The 17,988-nt window shown below is 40.9% G+C and overlaps 1 protein-coding gene across 1 annotated transcript in view; it reads left to right on the top strand.

Moving 5' to 3' along the window:
- The window catches only part of SUGCT (succinyl-CoA:glutarate-CoA transferase), a gene marked incomplete at its 5' end in the record, with an annotated part of 301,206 nt that overhangs the window by 109,832 nt on the left and 173,386 nt on the right, over positions 1-17,988 (top strand). The window contains one exon of the mRNA XM_081930935.1: positions 2,830-2,932. Within this exon, the coding sequence (XP_081787061.1) occupies positions 2,830-2,932 (103 nt within the window). The remainder of the gene's footprint in view (positions 1-2,829; positions 2,933-17,988) is intronic.

Genomic DNA, 17,988 nt, shown 5'->3' with positions numbered 1-17,988 from the left:
CTTAACATCCCCTTAGACAATGATACATCATGGCCCCCAACATCTGAAACTGAAATCACTTCGTTAATTCTACAAATGAAATCTGGCAAAGCCCCAGGAAGTGATTTCATTGTTGCTGAACTTCTGAAAGCGCAAATAAACTGGTGGGCCCCGGTTCTTGCAAATCTATTTTCATATATAGATAAGACAACTGAAATCCCTAAAGATTGGGGACTGGCTATAATTGTGCCTATATTTAAAAAGGGTAACCCCTCTGATCCATCTAATTATAGACCAATTAGTCTTCTGAATGTGATCTGCAAACTTTATACAAAACATCTATGCCTAAAATTATGTGAATGGTTAGATCATAATGATTTACTAGAAATTGAACAAGCAGGGTTTACATCTGGACGTTCCACTATTGATCACTGCTTAGTGTTAGATTATTTTGTCTATAAGTATGTGAAACATTGGAAAAAGTCACTGTATGCAGCCTTTGTGGACCTAAAGGCAGCATTTGATTCTGTATCCAGGGGTAGGCTCTGGGCCAAATTGGCCAATATGGGTATTAACAGAAGGTTACTACTTCTGATGATTAAGCTTCATGAGAACAACACCCTCCAGATAAGACTTGCACAGGACGGCAGACTCTCTAGAGAAATCCCAGTCCAAAGAGGAGTTAGACAAGGATGCCTATTAGCCCCATTTTTATTTAACATCTATGTTAACTCCCTGGTCACATGCTGCCGTGAAATCGAAACCCACCCCCCCGTGTTCTCTAACGGCAGAAAAGTACCAGTTTTAATGTATGCGGATGACGCTGTTCTTCTCTCTCAAACCAAAGTGGGTCTGAAACGTGCCTTAGGAAAGTTTAGTGACCAATGTAACACTGAACTGTTAACAATTAACTTTGCCAAAACCAAAATTGTACATTTTAACCGCTCCTTCAGGAAAGATAATTGGAGCGTAAAGGGAAACGCCATTGAACAGACTAAGACCTTCCAATACTTAGGCATTACTTTCTCTTACAATGCCAAATTGTCAACACACCTGACCACATCAGCTATATCAGCAGGAAGAAGTGCAAATGCCATCCTTAGATTATTCAGAAGGAAAGGAGCTGGCTTTCTACCGATGGCCCTAAAAGTTTTTCAGGCAAAATCTTTAGCCCAACTCCTATATGGCACTCAAATTAGCCCCTCTGTCAACCTTAAGACCCTTGAAACAGTACAATCAAAATTCTTAAGATCACTATTTGCCACCCCAAAGTGTACACCTAATGCAGTCTTAAGGCAAGAGGCAGGACTACCCAGAGTGGAATTAAAAGTCTGGGAGCAAGCAATATCCCTCTGGCTGAAAATCCATTACAATCCTAAGGGACTGTTACCTTGCTTCCTGGCCGCAGTTCCCTATCCTCCTTGGCTTATGCAAATAACTAACAAGATCAAACAAATTGGCCTAAACCCTGAAAATCTCTTTCTTGGAACTCAGAACAAGGCAAAGGCAATTATCACTCAGAGACTTTACGATGTCGAATTACAACAAGAAGACGCCCTACTCCCGGAGACATATAGATGTTTAAAAGCTTGGCCTAACTTTGCAGCTGCCCCTTATTTAACTAACATCACTAACGAAGCTTATAGATGGGCTTTCTCCAGAGCCCGCTTTGAGACAATGCCCTCAGCAGTGCTGTACGGCAAATTCACGCGGGTACCGATGCATGCACGTCTCTGCCCCTGTATGTCTGATAGGGTAGAATCTGTGACACACATCCTTCTGTCCTGCAGATTTTATAGTGAAGAGCGAGCTCGACTTATCTTGCCGCTTTTGTCAAAATTCGTACCCCTACGGCATTATTTGGAATCCTCCCCCAAAATTCTAAGAAAATACCTTCTGGAAGATTCCTCGGGCTCAATATCATATGAGGTGGCCAAATTTTGCGCTTTAGCAATCAGGAAGCGTAGATTTCTGCTGTTGAATGGCACATAGCGAAGTTCCCTTGTGTAATCTTTTTTCTTCTTCTTCTTGATGTTCTTGTGGATCTCCTTTTTGTTTGACCTTGTGATGTTTGGTGTCGCTGGCTTTTGCCGCAACAAAACTTGGTAAACTTGGTAAACCTGGACTTCTGAAGCCCACCTCATATTGCTGTGTTAACCGATCTTTTAATTTTTCTTATAAATTTTTACTCACCCATTATCTATGCCTAATTAAGTATTCTATGTATATGTTTGGTTCTTGCTCTTATTTATTTAATAATTATTCACTTAGATTCATACTGTTATGCTACTTATTTAGATGTTTTGCTTATGCTGGTCTATGACCGTAATAAAGAACTTGAAAGAACTTGACAACACATAAATATGTAATCAATGTTGTTATCTGACTAACAATTGCGGTTTTTAATTGGGACATGTGTTTCAGATGTAAAGGAGGAGAAAACTTCGCAAGGCTTTGAATTGGATCTTTGTGTTTAAAAATAGACCTTTTCTCATGCATATGTCTCTTAACCACATCACATCTATCTTTTTGTTGTGAAAAATAGACGTGAAATAAAAAAAATGTGAAGCTCATTACAGTAATTAAGAATGGGAGGAAATGTACTGGGTTTTATTGAAACTGCTGATAATTTTGGTTTGCATCACTGCTGGATTGCATCAGAAAATCAGATAGAATTGTAAGACAGTCTAACCATGATTTTTGCCCCAGGGCTCAGTCTCTGTATTTCTGGGGAACATGTGCAGAACATTTTTACTGCATTATTTACTACTTTGAGAGAAACTAGCTTATATATGTAAAAAAATGCTGGCTGAAATGGATAGTTCAAACCGCATGTTTCCTTATTCCTAGGTTTTTGGAAAAAGAGACCACCAAATGGCTAGAACTCTTTGAAGGTAGTGGTGTTCCATATGGTCCAATCAATAGCATGCAGGAAGTGTTCTCGGATCCTCAGGTCAGTTCTCTTCGATAAACCTTTGAATGCTTGTTTAAATTTATTCACGTTTGCACCTCTTCCATTTATCCAATCGCAGTTGATGTTGCCGTACAAATAATTATAATGATAACAAAGGTAGTGGCACAGTATAGCAAAGAGATGACTTACTATAGACATTTTAAAAGCCGAATCCTAGGAAATCTTGACTCTGTTTTGTATTGTGTCACACAGTTGGTCTATTAGATCCTGAGCCATATCCTGACTACAGTTCGATGAACTTTCAGGGCATAGGGAGTTTGCTCTGGAATGGCTTGTTCTGTGTGAGTGTGTAATTTGTCCTTCTATATCTAATAATACAATTTGTTGTGCTTGCAGTGGGCTGGGTACTGGACCCTTCTGGCTAGCAGTGCTCAACATGATACATGCTATCCATTATATTTGTGGTCAACCTTATTCCTAAGGCTCAGCCCGGGTTATCTAAATGTTTTCAGGTTTTTGTAGCAGAAAAAGTAGAATCACTGTATGTTAAGTTATCACCATCTGAAGTAATGGAAGCAGAGGCACCATCAAATCTTTGTAGTTTTATATAAAATTGCAACAGGTATGTTTAGGTACATAAAAACTGATATCTCTTTTCTTGAGGTGCATGTTATTCAGATGCTAAAATCATCCAATTTTGACCTTAAGCTATTGTTTTTATTGGTCTTTTCTCTGTTATTCCTCTGGTTTCAAAAAGTTACAATGCCATTGATAAGAAGGCATTGACTGATATATTTCCTTTTTTGTGTGTTCAGAAGTTACTGAATACTGTCAAGACAGTGATTGGTGAACACTATCCCACTGAAGCCAACAAGATTAACTATTCTATAACCAGTAATATTTGTTGACTGTAGAAGTGAGGCTGTTGTCTGCAGATTCTCCACATATCTGCAAATTCTCCACATATTGCGGCAAAGTAATCTGTTCTTTAAAAAGTCTGTGCCACATGATGGGACAGTTCTATACAGCAAAGGCTGTGAGTAGACTTTCAAATGTGAAAATCTTATGGACAACTTGCATAGTAAAGCAGTGACTTTGAAAAAGAGGAAGCTGTTCCCATTGCTGAGAAGGTCAGGTGAGGCCATGAGACCTCATGCTTTTGTTACATGCTGGATGTCTATGTCACATTCTGTGTGGGTTTCCCCCTGAAAAGCACATGGAAACTTAAATCCATGAAAGTTCTGCTGGGTCAAGTGCTGGGATCATGTGCTCCCTTTATTGAATCAGTTGCAGAGGTTGATGGTTTGCTTTCAAGTGCTGATGGTTGTTACCTTTAAACCCTAAATGGCTTAGGACTGAGTCACTTGATGAACCTTCTCATCCCATGCAAATTTGCCTGCTCTTTAGGATCTATCACTGTTGCCTTGTTACTTGTGCCAAATGGAAAATATTATTATTATTATTTTTAAATGTGGGATCCATTTGGTGTCCTTACAATCACATAAGTTTTTTTTTTAATCCATCCCTTAATGGAAGAAGAGAAGTGCCTTTTCTTTTCTTTTTTTACCACCTCCCCTTCCCACTGCAGCCTTCAGTGACAGCCCACCTCACTTTGCTCCAGAGAATTGGGGGACTCTTCAGAACATGTTGGGAGTTGGTGTGGGGGAGGCAGAAGGATGTTAGACTGCGCAGAGACAGAGGTGTCTCTCTTGCTGGTATCCTGTGAGGAGGGTGAGAAGGACAGGTGTGACGAAAGTTTGCAAATAGGTCAGTGGGACATCAGAATGGAAATGTTGGGAGACAGTGGGCTGCAATTCGTGGGACAAGGGAATGCAGTGCTGAAGTTGCCTGTGGTCTGCAGGAAAGCCAACTTTCTCACTTTGTAACTTTCACAGGGATTTAAGCTGCGGCTTTTGAGCACTTTACAGCAGGTTGGTTTTACAAGTGTTTTGTTAGAGGTTTATTCACATGGTGGTGCTAAATTAGTGATTATGCATATGTTCAAAGGACTGCAAAATGTAAACCTTTTAACACTGCGAAAGGTGATATTTAAGGATCACGCTGGGAGGAAGACTGGCTCCTTAAGCTGAACTTTCAGACGTTCCTATTTAAAATTTCACATGCAAACCTTTTAACTTTCTGTAGTGGCTTCCTTTTGTTGTGGTTCACATCAGTTTCTAGTCTTTATGTTAAAGGCTCTTTCCCCCGATAATAATTACAACCTCATTTTCTTCCTGTCTTCTGCCAGTTAATGTTCCCCATCATTGCTCCTTTTTCAGATCAGAAGAGCCTGGATGCAAAGGCTCTCTGGTGAAAAATCTGTCCTCTGCAAGTAGCAGCCCATGTCTGCAAGGCCCCAGCTGTTCAGTGAGACACGGAGACAAGGGTCTGCCAGGTCATCTAAACAGAATCACCACATTTATAGGGATTGTTATTTGAAATGAAATGATCTCTTTGTTACTTAAAGTTGATACTTAATCAACTGGATTTCTCTTCACAGTATTCTTTACACCTAAGCATTTTCAGAATAGTTGCTGCTCATACCTGTGTCGTTCCCCCCCCCCGCCCCCGTTGCAAAGATGAATTTTATTGCACACTGTTTTTAATGCTGTTGGGTTATTATTGTGTGCCTTGAATTTTTGTGGATACTACATTGAGTTATTTTCTTAAAAATCCTAAGCTCTCTATAAGTATCTTAAATAAATTAATCAAAGAAATTTTGTAAAAGTAACTCACATGGGAAACACGATTTATTTCTATTTCTATTTCTATTAAAAAGTATTTCTCACCTTTCAACCCAAAGAACTCAAAAAGTGATGTCTAACAGCACAAAAATGTAACAAAGGGCAACATTTTAAACACCAATACTAAAGATAATTTAACATGTTAAGCAGCACTAATCAGCTACAGAGCCAAACAGGGCCACTGAAATTAGACAGTTTTCAACAAACACTTGTAGTGAGTAAGGAAAGGAATAGGCAAGCCCCCTGAGAGAGTTTTAGCTTCTGGGCACCACAGCAGAGGTGGAAGTGGGGATCTGAAGCTCTTAACATCAGTTGTAATATGCTGGATCTTTGAACGAGAAGCCAAACTGTGTTGTGTTATGCTTTTGTTGAGGTCACATAAAGCAAAGAGCTGTTCTGACCCCCAGCAAGTAGAATGGTGGTGTAGCTTCCTTTTTAATAATAATCTCATGATTATGAATACAGCTGCCACTTGTTTAAAGATGTTGGCTAAGTCATGAGTCAATTTTATTAAACACATTGCAATTGATTATATTGCAGATGTTGAATGAATTGCTTTACTGCTTGATTTAAGATTTCTAGATTGGAATCCGTTTCTTGGCATTTCCTTGGTCTGCAAGTCCATTGGATTTCTCTAAGTAGCACCAAGTTTAATATGAGTAGAAATTTCTTAAGACTTGAAGGAACAGCACCGGCTGCTGTTTTTTGCCCCATTATATCAAAGTCTGGCTTATCACTATAAAGTGGGACAGGCATGCTTTAAAAAACAATTAACTGGGATTTAAATGGCTTATCAGACTTTCCCCTCATTTTTAAAAACAACCTAGTACTTTCTGGTTTTCTCATCCCAGAGAAATGGAGAAGTATCTTACAGGGGGGGGGGGCGTACAATCCACCGTCCCCAGAATCATGTAAACATTCATTCCTGAAGTTATTTCTAGCTGTGCAGGACCTTTCTCCTGAACAGCTGCTAACCTTTGACCTTGAGATGGGCAGGCAAAGCCATTTGCAAAGTCTTGTGGACCAGCCCTGAGAAGGAACATTCAGACATACAATTGGCAGTCACTGGAAGGACAGATCCTGAAGCTGAGGCTCCAATACTTTGGCCACCTCATGAGAAGAGAAGACTCCCTGGAAAAGGCCCTGATGTTGGGAAAGATGGAGGGCACAAGGAGAAGGGGACGACAGAGGACAAGATGGTGGGACAGTGTTCTCAAAGCTACCAGCATGTGTTTGACCAAACTGTGGGAGGTCAGTGGAAGACAGGAGTGCCTGGTGTGCTCTTGTCCAGGGGGTCACAAAGAGTCGGACATGACTAAACAACTAAACAACAACATGCTGAAGTCATACCATTTTGGGAGAACTGCAGTAGTGTACCATTTATTAACATTTCAACCGGAGCTAAGCAGCTCTTCTGGGTTACAGCTTTTTACTGTTTTAGGTTTAGAGATTCACTAGTGGGGGGGGAGAAATAGCAGTGCAGCAGTCAAAATATTTGAGGAGAACAATTTATTTTTGGTTAACATGTAAACGAGTCACTATGTTTGTAGAACTTCTTTGCAATCAGGAAAATTACAGTCATGCTAGCCATTTCCATGCAGCTTTTTATAGCCAGGCAGTTTCCAAGCTTTCATTCATTTTTTTTAAAAAAATCCTCTTTTTAATCAGGCCAAGATTGTGCAGTAAAGGAATTCCCAATAAGTTTTAAACACTTGCTAGATGATCTCAATATGGTCAGAAATACTCTAGGGAACTTGTGCATGACATATAATCAGGAATTCTGTTTTTTAAAAATAACATAAACAAACTATTGTTGTTGCTTTTTAAAGACATTCAGAGTAAAATAGACACTATTTTGTTGTTTCCAAAAGATGTAACAGAACAAAACCCAAACAAACAAAGCAGGTATTGCGCAGGGATGCAGCATCAAGATGTTTAGTTTTCAAGTATGTGGAATGCAGGCAGATGTCTTGATCTCCAAAAAAGCAGATTCTTTTACATACCAGTCTATAGTATCATGCATTTTGGAAGAGCCTGTGGAAAATAAATTAAGAAAATAACACAGGATGTATCAACAGTGTCTCGTTTTGATCCAGATAGAGTTTGGGCTGTGTGTTGTTAGATAGTCATTGCCAGTCTACTGCTGTGATCTGCACATTAAAAAAAAGCTATAAAATGGATAGACTTTTTGTAACAGTGCAGTTAGACATGCCACACAAGTAGAGGATATCAGGTGTGAGACATCACCACACTGCATCACTTCTGAGAAATATTGGGAGGGAAATAGCAGATCTGAACTATCACAGCTGTCCTTGATTCCAGTTCATGCCAAACACCTGCAAGCTCTAAAAGGATACCAAAACAAAACCCCACCCTGTGGCAAGCGGCCAGCCCTCAATAACACTTCCCTGACTTCACATTGCCATAAAAAATAATTTTAACATTTTTTTTAAAAAAATAAAATACAGGAACCTTGTTCTTCCTCTCCCAGAAGTCCAGTTTAGTTCCTTTTAGCCACCCTTCCAAAGAGGATAAGAACAGTCCAGAAATAAACACACAGCTGAAGTAGTGATATGTTTGAATGCTGAAAAGTATCTCCTTGTTTTCATCTTGTGTTATTACTAGGAAGTTACGAAGTTACTTGGCTCTGCTAACCTCTCTGAATCACCTGTTCCTTTGTCAGGGCACATCTGTATGGCAGCTGCCCATCCAGATGAGGAAACAGGGGACCTACCCTTGGAAAAGGAAGGCAGTTTTTCTCCCTCCCCACTTCCCCCCCTTTGGATGCCTCCATCCCATTGGCAGGAAGCAAGAGATCACAACTGTACTACCTTTGCTGGTAGCCCAACCACTGTCTGTGTATGTGGAATCTATGGACAGCAGATGCATGGTCTTGTAGCAGCCATAGACGCTTTCCACATGGCAGTGCTCTCACCCTGCATTCTGTCTTCCTTTCTGGAGTTTGTCACCCCAGTTATCTAGTTCATGGCACTTCATGGACAAGAAGCCCGGATTTTGTGTGCTGAAGGTCCCAGACTTCTTGGATCTCTGCTTTTTAAAAAAGGACCCTCTGCTTAGTAGCAGACTTTGGGGCTGGGTGGACCAATAGTCTGGCTCAGTATAAGTGCACCCAGTTCTCCTATATCCTATAGCAAGGGTCATGCACATCTACATAATTTTCTTTTAACACATCCAAGTGAAAATATTACTGGCACCGTATTTTAAATGTTTGCAGTATCACAAAGCATCAGGTCCATTACTCTGTTCTGTGGAATTGCAGGCTATGGTTTGCATAATCTATTATTATTATTATTAGTAGTAGTAGTAGTACTCCACACATCTGACTGGGTTGTCTCAGCCACTAATAAAACATTAAACAATAAAACGTCCATATACAGGGCTGCCTTCAGATGTCTTTTAAAGGTATATAGTGATTAGCAAATGTCTGTTGACTCTTATCCAAGTCAAGAGAAATTATTTTTCTCTCTCAAACCTTGCCAGGAATCTTTGGCATGCAGCACTTCTAAATAAGAAAAGGCACAGGTAATAATTCCTGGGTGAGTATCTTGCTTCAAAAGAGGGACCTGCTCTTTCCCAGACTAATTGCACAATCCGAACCACATGCACTTGTCCCTTTGAATTTAGTGGGGCTTACTCCCATGTAAATGGAATTAGGATTGCAGTTTGAGAAGGCTTGTGCCTTCATTATACACCTTTAGGCACCAGGCAAAAACGTTCCATTTTTAATCAGGCCTTTGGCTGATAGACATCCTATGACCTTTTAAATGTGTCGTGGAATGGGGGTTTATTGGATTCTTATTATGTTTTTTATATTCTCCCTTATCCGGTAAACATATCTCCTCCGTTGTCAGTGAGGCCCATTTCCAGTGTATGCATACTTCATTGCAGAGATCCATAGCAGTCTGCACATGTTGCTTGGGGCTTTCAAAACACAAGTCCACCCTGGCCAACCACCCAGATAGCCTCCATGCCTAGCTGGCCACTCTGTTTTATTTGCTTATTTCCTCCATGATTTGCACTTGATACTACTGATAATTTCATTCCGCTTCTATTGCTCCAGTTCAAGGGGTCATCCAATATATATTTTCTGATTTGACCTTGTGTTAACAATGCCTCCTGGCTTGGGGTCATCGAATGATGTTAAAGTCATCGTCTTCGTCTTCCAAATCACTTAAGAAAATTCAGACTAAAATAAACTCTAAGGTTAATCCTCAAAGGGACTGCTCTGGCTGCTTGTCTCTATTGAGGACATTTTATTCTTGTCTTAATACTTTATCTTGACAAATGATTGAATATTTGGTCTTCTCTTCTACCTCTTGGCTTTTGTTGCTGATATGATAACCAAAAAGTCAAATCAGTCACACAACTGATTTTTTTATGAATGGGAAAAACAAAATAGCAACTTATCAAATGACTAGGTCTGCCTGAGCAGCCGCAAAAATTAGATGGAAGGTTGCCTAACTGAATGTTGCATGCTGACCCGAGAGATCACTTGTAATAAATGTATCTGCTTGCTTTCCCACTGGTTTTGTGAATTATGGGATTTTTCCACTTGGTTTTGTGAATTATGGGATTTGGCCCTGTACCTACCCTTTTGCATTCAGCCAACTTTTTGTACAATTTTGTTATGGATCTTCTCTAGAGTAGAACATAAGACTGTGCTCCTTTCTCCTCTGATCATTATATATATGGTGTGTGTGTGTGTGTGTGTGTGTGTGTATATAGTAGAGAGATATATATGTATATATATGTGTGTCTGTATATATATATGTGTGTGTGTCTGTATATATATATATATGTGTGTGTGTGTGTGTGTGTGTATGATTCAGTGTTTATTTGGAGGCCAGGAATCTTAAAACTTTCCCTAAATGTACTCATAAAAAACCTGCGACACCACTTTCATACTTGTAGCTGTGTTTATCCGCATATACGCTAAAGGACAACCAAAATCATCTCCAACAAAATGGGTGTTGAGAATAATAGCAGATTGAAATGTGGAATCTTCAGTTCTCATGCCAATGATGAAACTGTCTCCTTGTAGATGGAAGGAGGGACACAGGCTGCGGTCCTTCACACACTTATTTAGGAGTAACTCTTATGTAACATTCTTGGTATACTTCTGAGCAGACATACATTAGGACACACATCAGTTTAAAAGCACGCCAAAAGTGCAAGTAGATAAATAGGTACCGCTCCGGCGGGAAGGTAAACGGCATTTCCGTGCGTTGCTCTGGTTTTGCCAGAAGCGGCTTAGTCATGACCCAGAAAAACTGTCTGTGGACAAATGTCGGCTCCCTCGGCCAGTAAAGCAAGATAAGCGCCACAACCCCAGAGTCGTCTGCGACTGGACTTAACTGTCAGGGGTCCTTTACCTTTACCTTATGTAACATTCTCGGTATACTTCTGAACAGACATACATTAGGACTGCACTGTTCATTTGTATCATTCCCTTGTTTTATTTTGGGGGAGATATGTTTCGGTGTCTACTTCCACTAGTTTTCAGCATTTCTGCAGGTTGGTGATATGCATGGATACAGACATTTATGTATTATACTTTTATCCTGCCTTGTTTCTACACCTTGTTTCTACTTTTTAATCTCACATAACCTTGCGAAGAAGGTTGTAGCTGAGCAGGAATTTGAACTCAGGTATTGCAGTTCTAGTCTGAGACTCTAAGCACTAAACCAGTGGAAGCACCTCTTATATTTCTGCTCATATGTGCATATGCCTTGCAAACTGATCCATTATTATTAGGCCTTCAAAATGTTCAGTTTGTTGCTTTTTTCTAATATTACTTGAAGCTCTGCAGTTCATTGACATTGGGATTGCAGGGTAAGGCCATAATTCAGTGCATTGTTTTATGTACTTCAACTCCACTGAAATTTTAGATTAGCATCCTTCAATTTCATTTTTAGAAGTGAATGTCGAGGTTAATACAGGGCATTTCTGTGTGAATATGTGTGTGCCTGTGTGTGTTCGCTCATTTCCTTTCTAAAAAAAAAATCACACCATTTGAAACACATTTTTCTGAGGGGACACCCAATATGATTTGAATTACTAGGATTACAAATAAAAAAGAGAATCTGCCAAGAAGCTTTCAAAAGTTTGCATGACAGGTCTGCTTCTCCACCTTTTGAAAAATATTCTTGGCATTTCATCCTTTGGCCCCTCGGGACTAGAAATAACGTCACGGCCTTTTGAAGACATTGAGGTTGACCCTTGCTTTGCAGACATGCCTCCTTGTTGAAAACCTTTGAAATAATAGGTAGTGTGGTGGATAGAGAGGTGGACTTCAGCTCCACTATGAAGCCTCTGGACCCATTACTATATGGAGGACCATGCAGACTGTCCCGAGTTCCTTAGAACAATGCCAGCACATGTGGGAAACCGGGAGAAGGTTTTTGTGTGCGCGCCTCTCCATTTTAAGCCTGCGTGCATTCATTAAACCACATGGATAGGTCTTAGATGTGTCATCAAAGTTGCACGACAGCAAAAATGCACAAAAGGATCTGTATGTCTTTACATTTCTTCCAGAAAGAATCTGGGGTTGGTGGGGGCAGTTATCGCTAAAGCTGCTATGTCCCAGTAGAAAAATATATATATTTGTGTATGCATATTTTGTGTATGCATACTTTGTACTCCCTTGTTGGTTGGCATCTGTCTGTCTCAAGAGAACGGAGTGTGTCTCTGGGAGCGAAGTCAAACTGCTGTGATAGCAGCACCAAAATGAACTTCCTGAGGCGCAAGTTTTTAATTACATGAATGTTTAATTGTTTTTTAATTATCATATTCCCCACTATGTTTTTCTCTTTTCCTGTTTTATCTGTAAGCCGCTTTGAGTCCCTGTCGGGGTGGTGAGGTCGGGTGTAAAGTAATAATAATAATAATAATAATAATAATAATAATAATAATAAGCAATAACAATAATATTGTATTGTTTTTAACACTTGATTGGAAGCCGCCCAGAGTGGCTGGGGAAACTCAGCCAGATGGGCGGGGTATAAATAATAAATTATTATGATTATGATTATAAACAACACTGGTTGGCATCTATCTGTCTTGGAAGACAATGGAAGAGTGTGCCTTCAGGGGTGAAGTCAAACAGTTGGAGAGTTACAGCGCCTGCTGTGGCTGTAGAGACTGATGTGGGAGAGACATGTTTTGTTGCAGATGAAGGCGTCTGGCTGTGCTGCTGCAGATGCCCCGTGGCGTTTCTTCTCTCTGCGCTCCTCCCAGTGGTCATTTCTCCTCTGGTCACAGCTGTGGATGCACAACCTGACTGTCTCCAGGCATTGCGGTTGTCTGCAAGGGATTCCTACATAGCGAGGTTAACGTTGCCAGCCTTCATGTTATGTAATAACATTAACAATGGGGACACACCAGCCTTGCAAATGTGCCTCCATTAAGTGCTTGTCTAAAGTTATGTTCTGTTGTAATGCCAGCTGATAAACTGTAAGGAAACCGGAAGCAGTTGCTCACTGGAAGCCAGGCAGAGGAGCCAGAAACATTCCTTTGTTATACAGCACAACATGAAGAGACCTTCATCCTTCTCCAGCCTTCCATATTTCAGCACCTTTTATCACATGTTGAGATCTCCTCCCTCTGATTTCAGCAGGCTCTTTGGCATGCCTGCATTGAATTGGAAGCAGTTTAAATATTCATAATTGAGGGAGGGGCTATAGCAACTGTACTATCTGTGTTTACATAAGCCTTTATTAATATGATATATTGGTGGTTCCAACTCTGCTTTGAAGGAAAACTTTTTAATCCTTAAACATAAAACGATACATGATTATGAGAGAGAGAGAGAGAGAGAGAGAGAGAGAGAGAGAGAGAGAGAGAGAGAGAGAGAGAGAGAGAGAGACACCACTGAGATGGACCAAATTGGTTTCACATGTTTTGGAATTACACAAGAGGTACATTGAAATAAGAAAATGGAAGGGAGGGGAGAATTTTCCAGGTGTTGTGCTTTCATATATGTGTTTGTGTTAACTTGCAATGTTCATTCAAGGAGATGAGCATGAACCACAATTAACCCCTCTAAAAGCAAAAAATGATATAGCCAGTAGAGTAATTAGGAAGCGGTTAGAGAAAAAGGCTGCAGCTGTCATAATTGCAGGATGACTCTTCTTAACACCCATCTAGTCCAGCATCCTGTTCTTACAGTTGCCAACCAGATGCTCACAAGAAGCCTGCAGCCAAGATCTGAGTTCAGCAGCACTCTCCGTCCTTGTGAGGCATACCACTTCTGAGACTGGAGGGTAGTCTACAGTCATCATGAGCAGTAGCCATCAACAGCGAATTTAAATCCTTTTAAAAGCCATCAAATTTGATGGCCGTTACTACATTGGATTCTATAACAGATTAACCCTGCATGATGTGAAAAAGTACTTTCTTTTGTCCTGCCTGGACCTTCCAGCATTCAGCTTCACTGGACCATCCCAGGTTCTGGTATTTTGAGCTCAGAGGAATTTCTCTCTCTCTCTCCTTTCCCCACGCCGTTCTAAATCATGTACACTTCTACTGTGTCCCTTTACACTCACCTTTTCTCTAAATCCCAAAGCCACATATACTGTAACGTTTTCCAACTCTGCAATGTTTTCCAACTCTGAAATATCCTTTTTGAGGTGTGGCAACTGGAATTGGACACAGTATTCCAAGGGCAGTCACATTTTAGATTTGTATAACAACGTTGTGATATTGGGAACTTTACTTTCATTCTATTTCCTAATAATCTCATGCATTTGCCCTTTTCACACACTAGGGTGACATTTTCTTCAAGCTATCCAACACCATTCCAATATCTCTTTCCTGGTCAGTCACTAGCAGTTCAGACACCTGGAAGTTGAGGTTTTCTGCCCCAGCAGGCATGACTTTACACTTACTACCAGTCCTTTTTTTCTAGAAAAACAGGCACCGGTATTCACCATGAAGTTGTTACATTAAGTGCCACACTATTTAACAACAACAAAAAGAGGTGCCAGTACCCCCTGAGAAAAAGCACTCCTTGCTACATCTTCCATTTTAATGCCAACTCTGCCAGTTTGTAGAGATTATTTTGAACAATTTGGCATCATCAACGAGCTTGGCCACTTCATCGCTCACCTCTAATTCCAGAACATTACATCTTTCCAATGTGACAACTGCTCATTTATTCCTACTCTCTGCTTCTTGTTCTTTAACCAGTTACTGATGCATTAAAGAACCTGTTTCCTGCTAAATGTGCTCAGGAGTCTTCGGTGAGGGGCTTCATTAAAAGGTTTTTGAAAGTCGTACTGGATCATCCCTATCCATATTCTTGACGCTATTGAAGCACTCTAAAATGATAGTTAGGTCTTACCTTTGTGAAAGTCATATGTTTTTCTATATGTTTGGTAAATCTGTATTTAATAATGCTTTCCCCCAGTTTACCCAGAACAGATGTTACGTTAACTGGCCTGTAATTCCATTAATCCTGCTATGGGTCCCTTTTAAACCATTGGCATGATGCTGGGCACTTTGCAGCCATTGGGTACAGAAGCAGCTTGCCTGTTGGGGTGGAGCCCAAATTCCTGGCCACAGTGTTGGAGCCCCTTTCAGGGAGGGAGAGGGCTGAGGTGGTAGAGAGTCTGGCACAGTGTGGGCACACTTGGCAGAAGTGTTGGATTGGCTTTGTTAAGGCTTTTGGAATGCTTATCTCCCTGATACCTCTCCCCTCACCTTCCTGACGCAGCAGCCAGGATGCTAGCATTGTGACTCTGCCCTACCAGGTGAGCCAGTTCTGGTCAGGTGTGAAGGCTGATAATAGGTACAAGCTAGATATTTTTGTTAGAAGACCAACAATTTCACATTTGAAATCTCTACAAACTCTTCAGGAGATGCCATCTGAACTCAATGATTTGCTTGTTTTTCATTTGTTGCTTTCAGGGGAGATTTCCTTTCATGCCTTTTCATGCTCTCTTACAGCAAATTTATATTGCTATTTCAATATAAAAACAAAAAGGGGAAAATGAGGCAATGTGTAGTCAAAGCTGCCTCACCTAATTTTATGCATTATGGGAACAAACTGAGATTGGGGCAATTAATAGAGGCTATTTGTCACTAAGGGACGCGGGTCGTGGGTCGCGCTGTGGGTTAAACCACAGAGCCTAGGACTTGCTGATCAGAAGGTTGGCGGTTCGAATCCTTGCAACGGGGTGAGCTCTTGTTGCTCGGTCCCTGCTCCTGCCAACCTAACAGTTCGAAAGCACGTCAAAGTGCAAGTAGATAAATAGGTACCACTCTGGCGGGAAGGTAAACGGCGTTTCCATGCGCTGCTCTGGTTCTCCAGAAGTGGCTTAGTCATGCTGGCCACATGAACCGGAAGCTGTACACCAGCTCCCTCGGCCAATAAAGCGAGATGAGCACCGCAACCTCAAAGTTGGCCATGACTGGACCTAATGGTCAGGGGTCCCTTTACCTTTTTATTTGTCACTAATCCTCCAACTGTACTCAACAAGAAGCAGTCCTCAAACAGGAAACTTTAAATCAGTAATGGGAAGCTGTGACCTCTGCTTGTTGTTAGACCCCAGCTCCCATCAGCTCACCAAGCATGGCCAGTGGTCAAGGATGATGGGGGATGTAGTCAAACCACACCTGGAGGACCACAGGCTCCTCACCCCTGCATTAAATTAAAATGGACAAGAGCTCTGAAAAGTCTGTCTGTCTAGAGCTGCAATTATGTTCCATTGCAGCAGCAGCAACAACAACAACAACAATGAATCAGATCTGAGGGGGGAGGGAAACAACTAGGAAAACAACCCCAAAAAGCATTGGATTGCAACAATTTGATTATGCTGCTGTTTCGATTCTCAATTAAAAGTGAGTGAATGAAGGAGGGCAATTCCAAAGAAATGGACTCATGTGGAAACAATTCTGGCCACACTAGAAATGGAATGATGATGTACAAGGGACCAGAGAGTTGAGTAGAAGTACAAGGGATCAGATTTGCTGTCAGATAAAAGTTGGAATCCAACTAAACAGCGAAGACATGCTTTATTGTTATGCCTTTCTTCCTTTTTGTAAAACAGATGATATACCTAAGCCCATTGGCTCCTTCAACTACCTGCTCTTTTCACAGTCTTTCTAATACCTAGTAATTAGTATAAGCTACAAATGGTGTCAGTTATAAAAGCACCTGCAATGAATTAAAGAGGCACAGCACTCAGCTGCAATGATGTGAAAGTTTTAAATAGTCGGTTCTCAGTAGAACAATTGCTCGTGGTGCTTAAATAAGCCCTCTTCAAGATGTAAAAATAAACAAATGGCGGGGGGACCTTAAGAGTGTGATCAAGTAAATTTAGACCCACCGAATGAAATCAAAGGCACAGTAATAACAAGCAACATGTAATGAAGAAAGTATGTGGCTCTTTCCCATGCCTCAGTTTTGGGGTTATAAAAAATAGTGGCAGATTGTCGGTTCTTTCAGAAGGGGCTTGCCACCGCATTGCTCTTAGCTTTTGCAACGCCTTCAGTTGTCTTGTGGCACTGGAGCTGAACACAGATAACTCTTACTTTTGTTGTGCAAACTTTCCCTACCTCTCATTATAGGCACCCGATGGAAAAACAAACACCAAATAAAGCATATGGTGTTGGTTTATTTCTTTACAAGTTGACTAGGAGACAATGCTGGGTGGATTTCACCAAATCAGACGCTGCTGTCATTTCACAATACAGGAAATTTGGAAAAGGTGTTGCAGCTGTTTTAAATAATGTTCATTTCTCAGCATGGCTGTCATGGCTAGAATCCCTTCACTTCTTCCTCGGGATAAGATGCCAGGCCGGGGGGTGGGGAAGGGAAACAACTCATCATGGTGGAAATTAATTGGACTTCACTGAACACTCTGGAATGTGTTTAAACTGTCCTATTATAGTTTACACACAGTATAGATGCTCTAATTTGCCATAATTTCAAGTCAACTCTTCAGAAGATGAGCTCTTTCATCTGTTTCCTCCATTTGCAAAGCCAACTTAGGGGTGGGGTTAGGGCACTCACTTATCATAAGATCCACCTCCATGTTTCTTGTTTGTCATGAACAGTGAAAGCCACTCCCAGAAAGCAAAACTGCTTTGATTTTATTGTTTTTAAATCAAGCGGTGTACACATCTTACGAAATATAAATAAATAAATAGAATGTGGTTTGGGACGGAATCATATTTGAGGAAGATTTCAAAATAGTTGTTGTGGACCCAGTTGCAGTGACCCCACCACAGGAAGCCATTGTGGTGTAGTGGTTAAGAGCGGTGGACTCGTAATCTGGTGAACTGGGTTCGCTTCCCCGCTCCTCCACATGTAGGTGCTGGGTGACCTTG

The sequence above is a fragment of the Podarcis melisellensis genome (genome assembly GCF_964234715.1).
Source record: "Podarcis melisellensis genome assembly, chromosome: 12".
Taxonomy (NCBI): Eukaryota; Metazoa; Chordata; class Lepidosauria; order Squamata; family Lacertidae; genus Podarcis; species Podarcis melisellensis.
The sequence above is the reverse complement of the archived record's forward strand: the minus strand, read 5'-3'. Positions and strand labels throughout refer to the sequence as shown.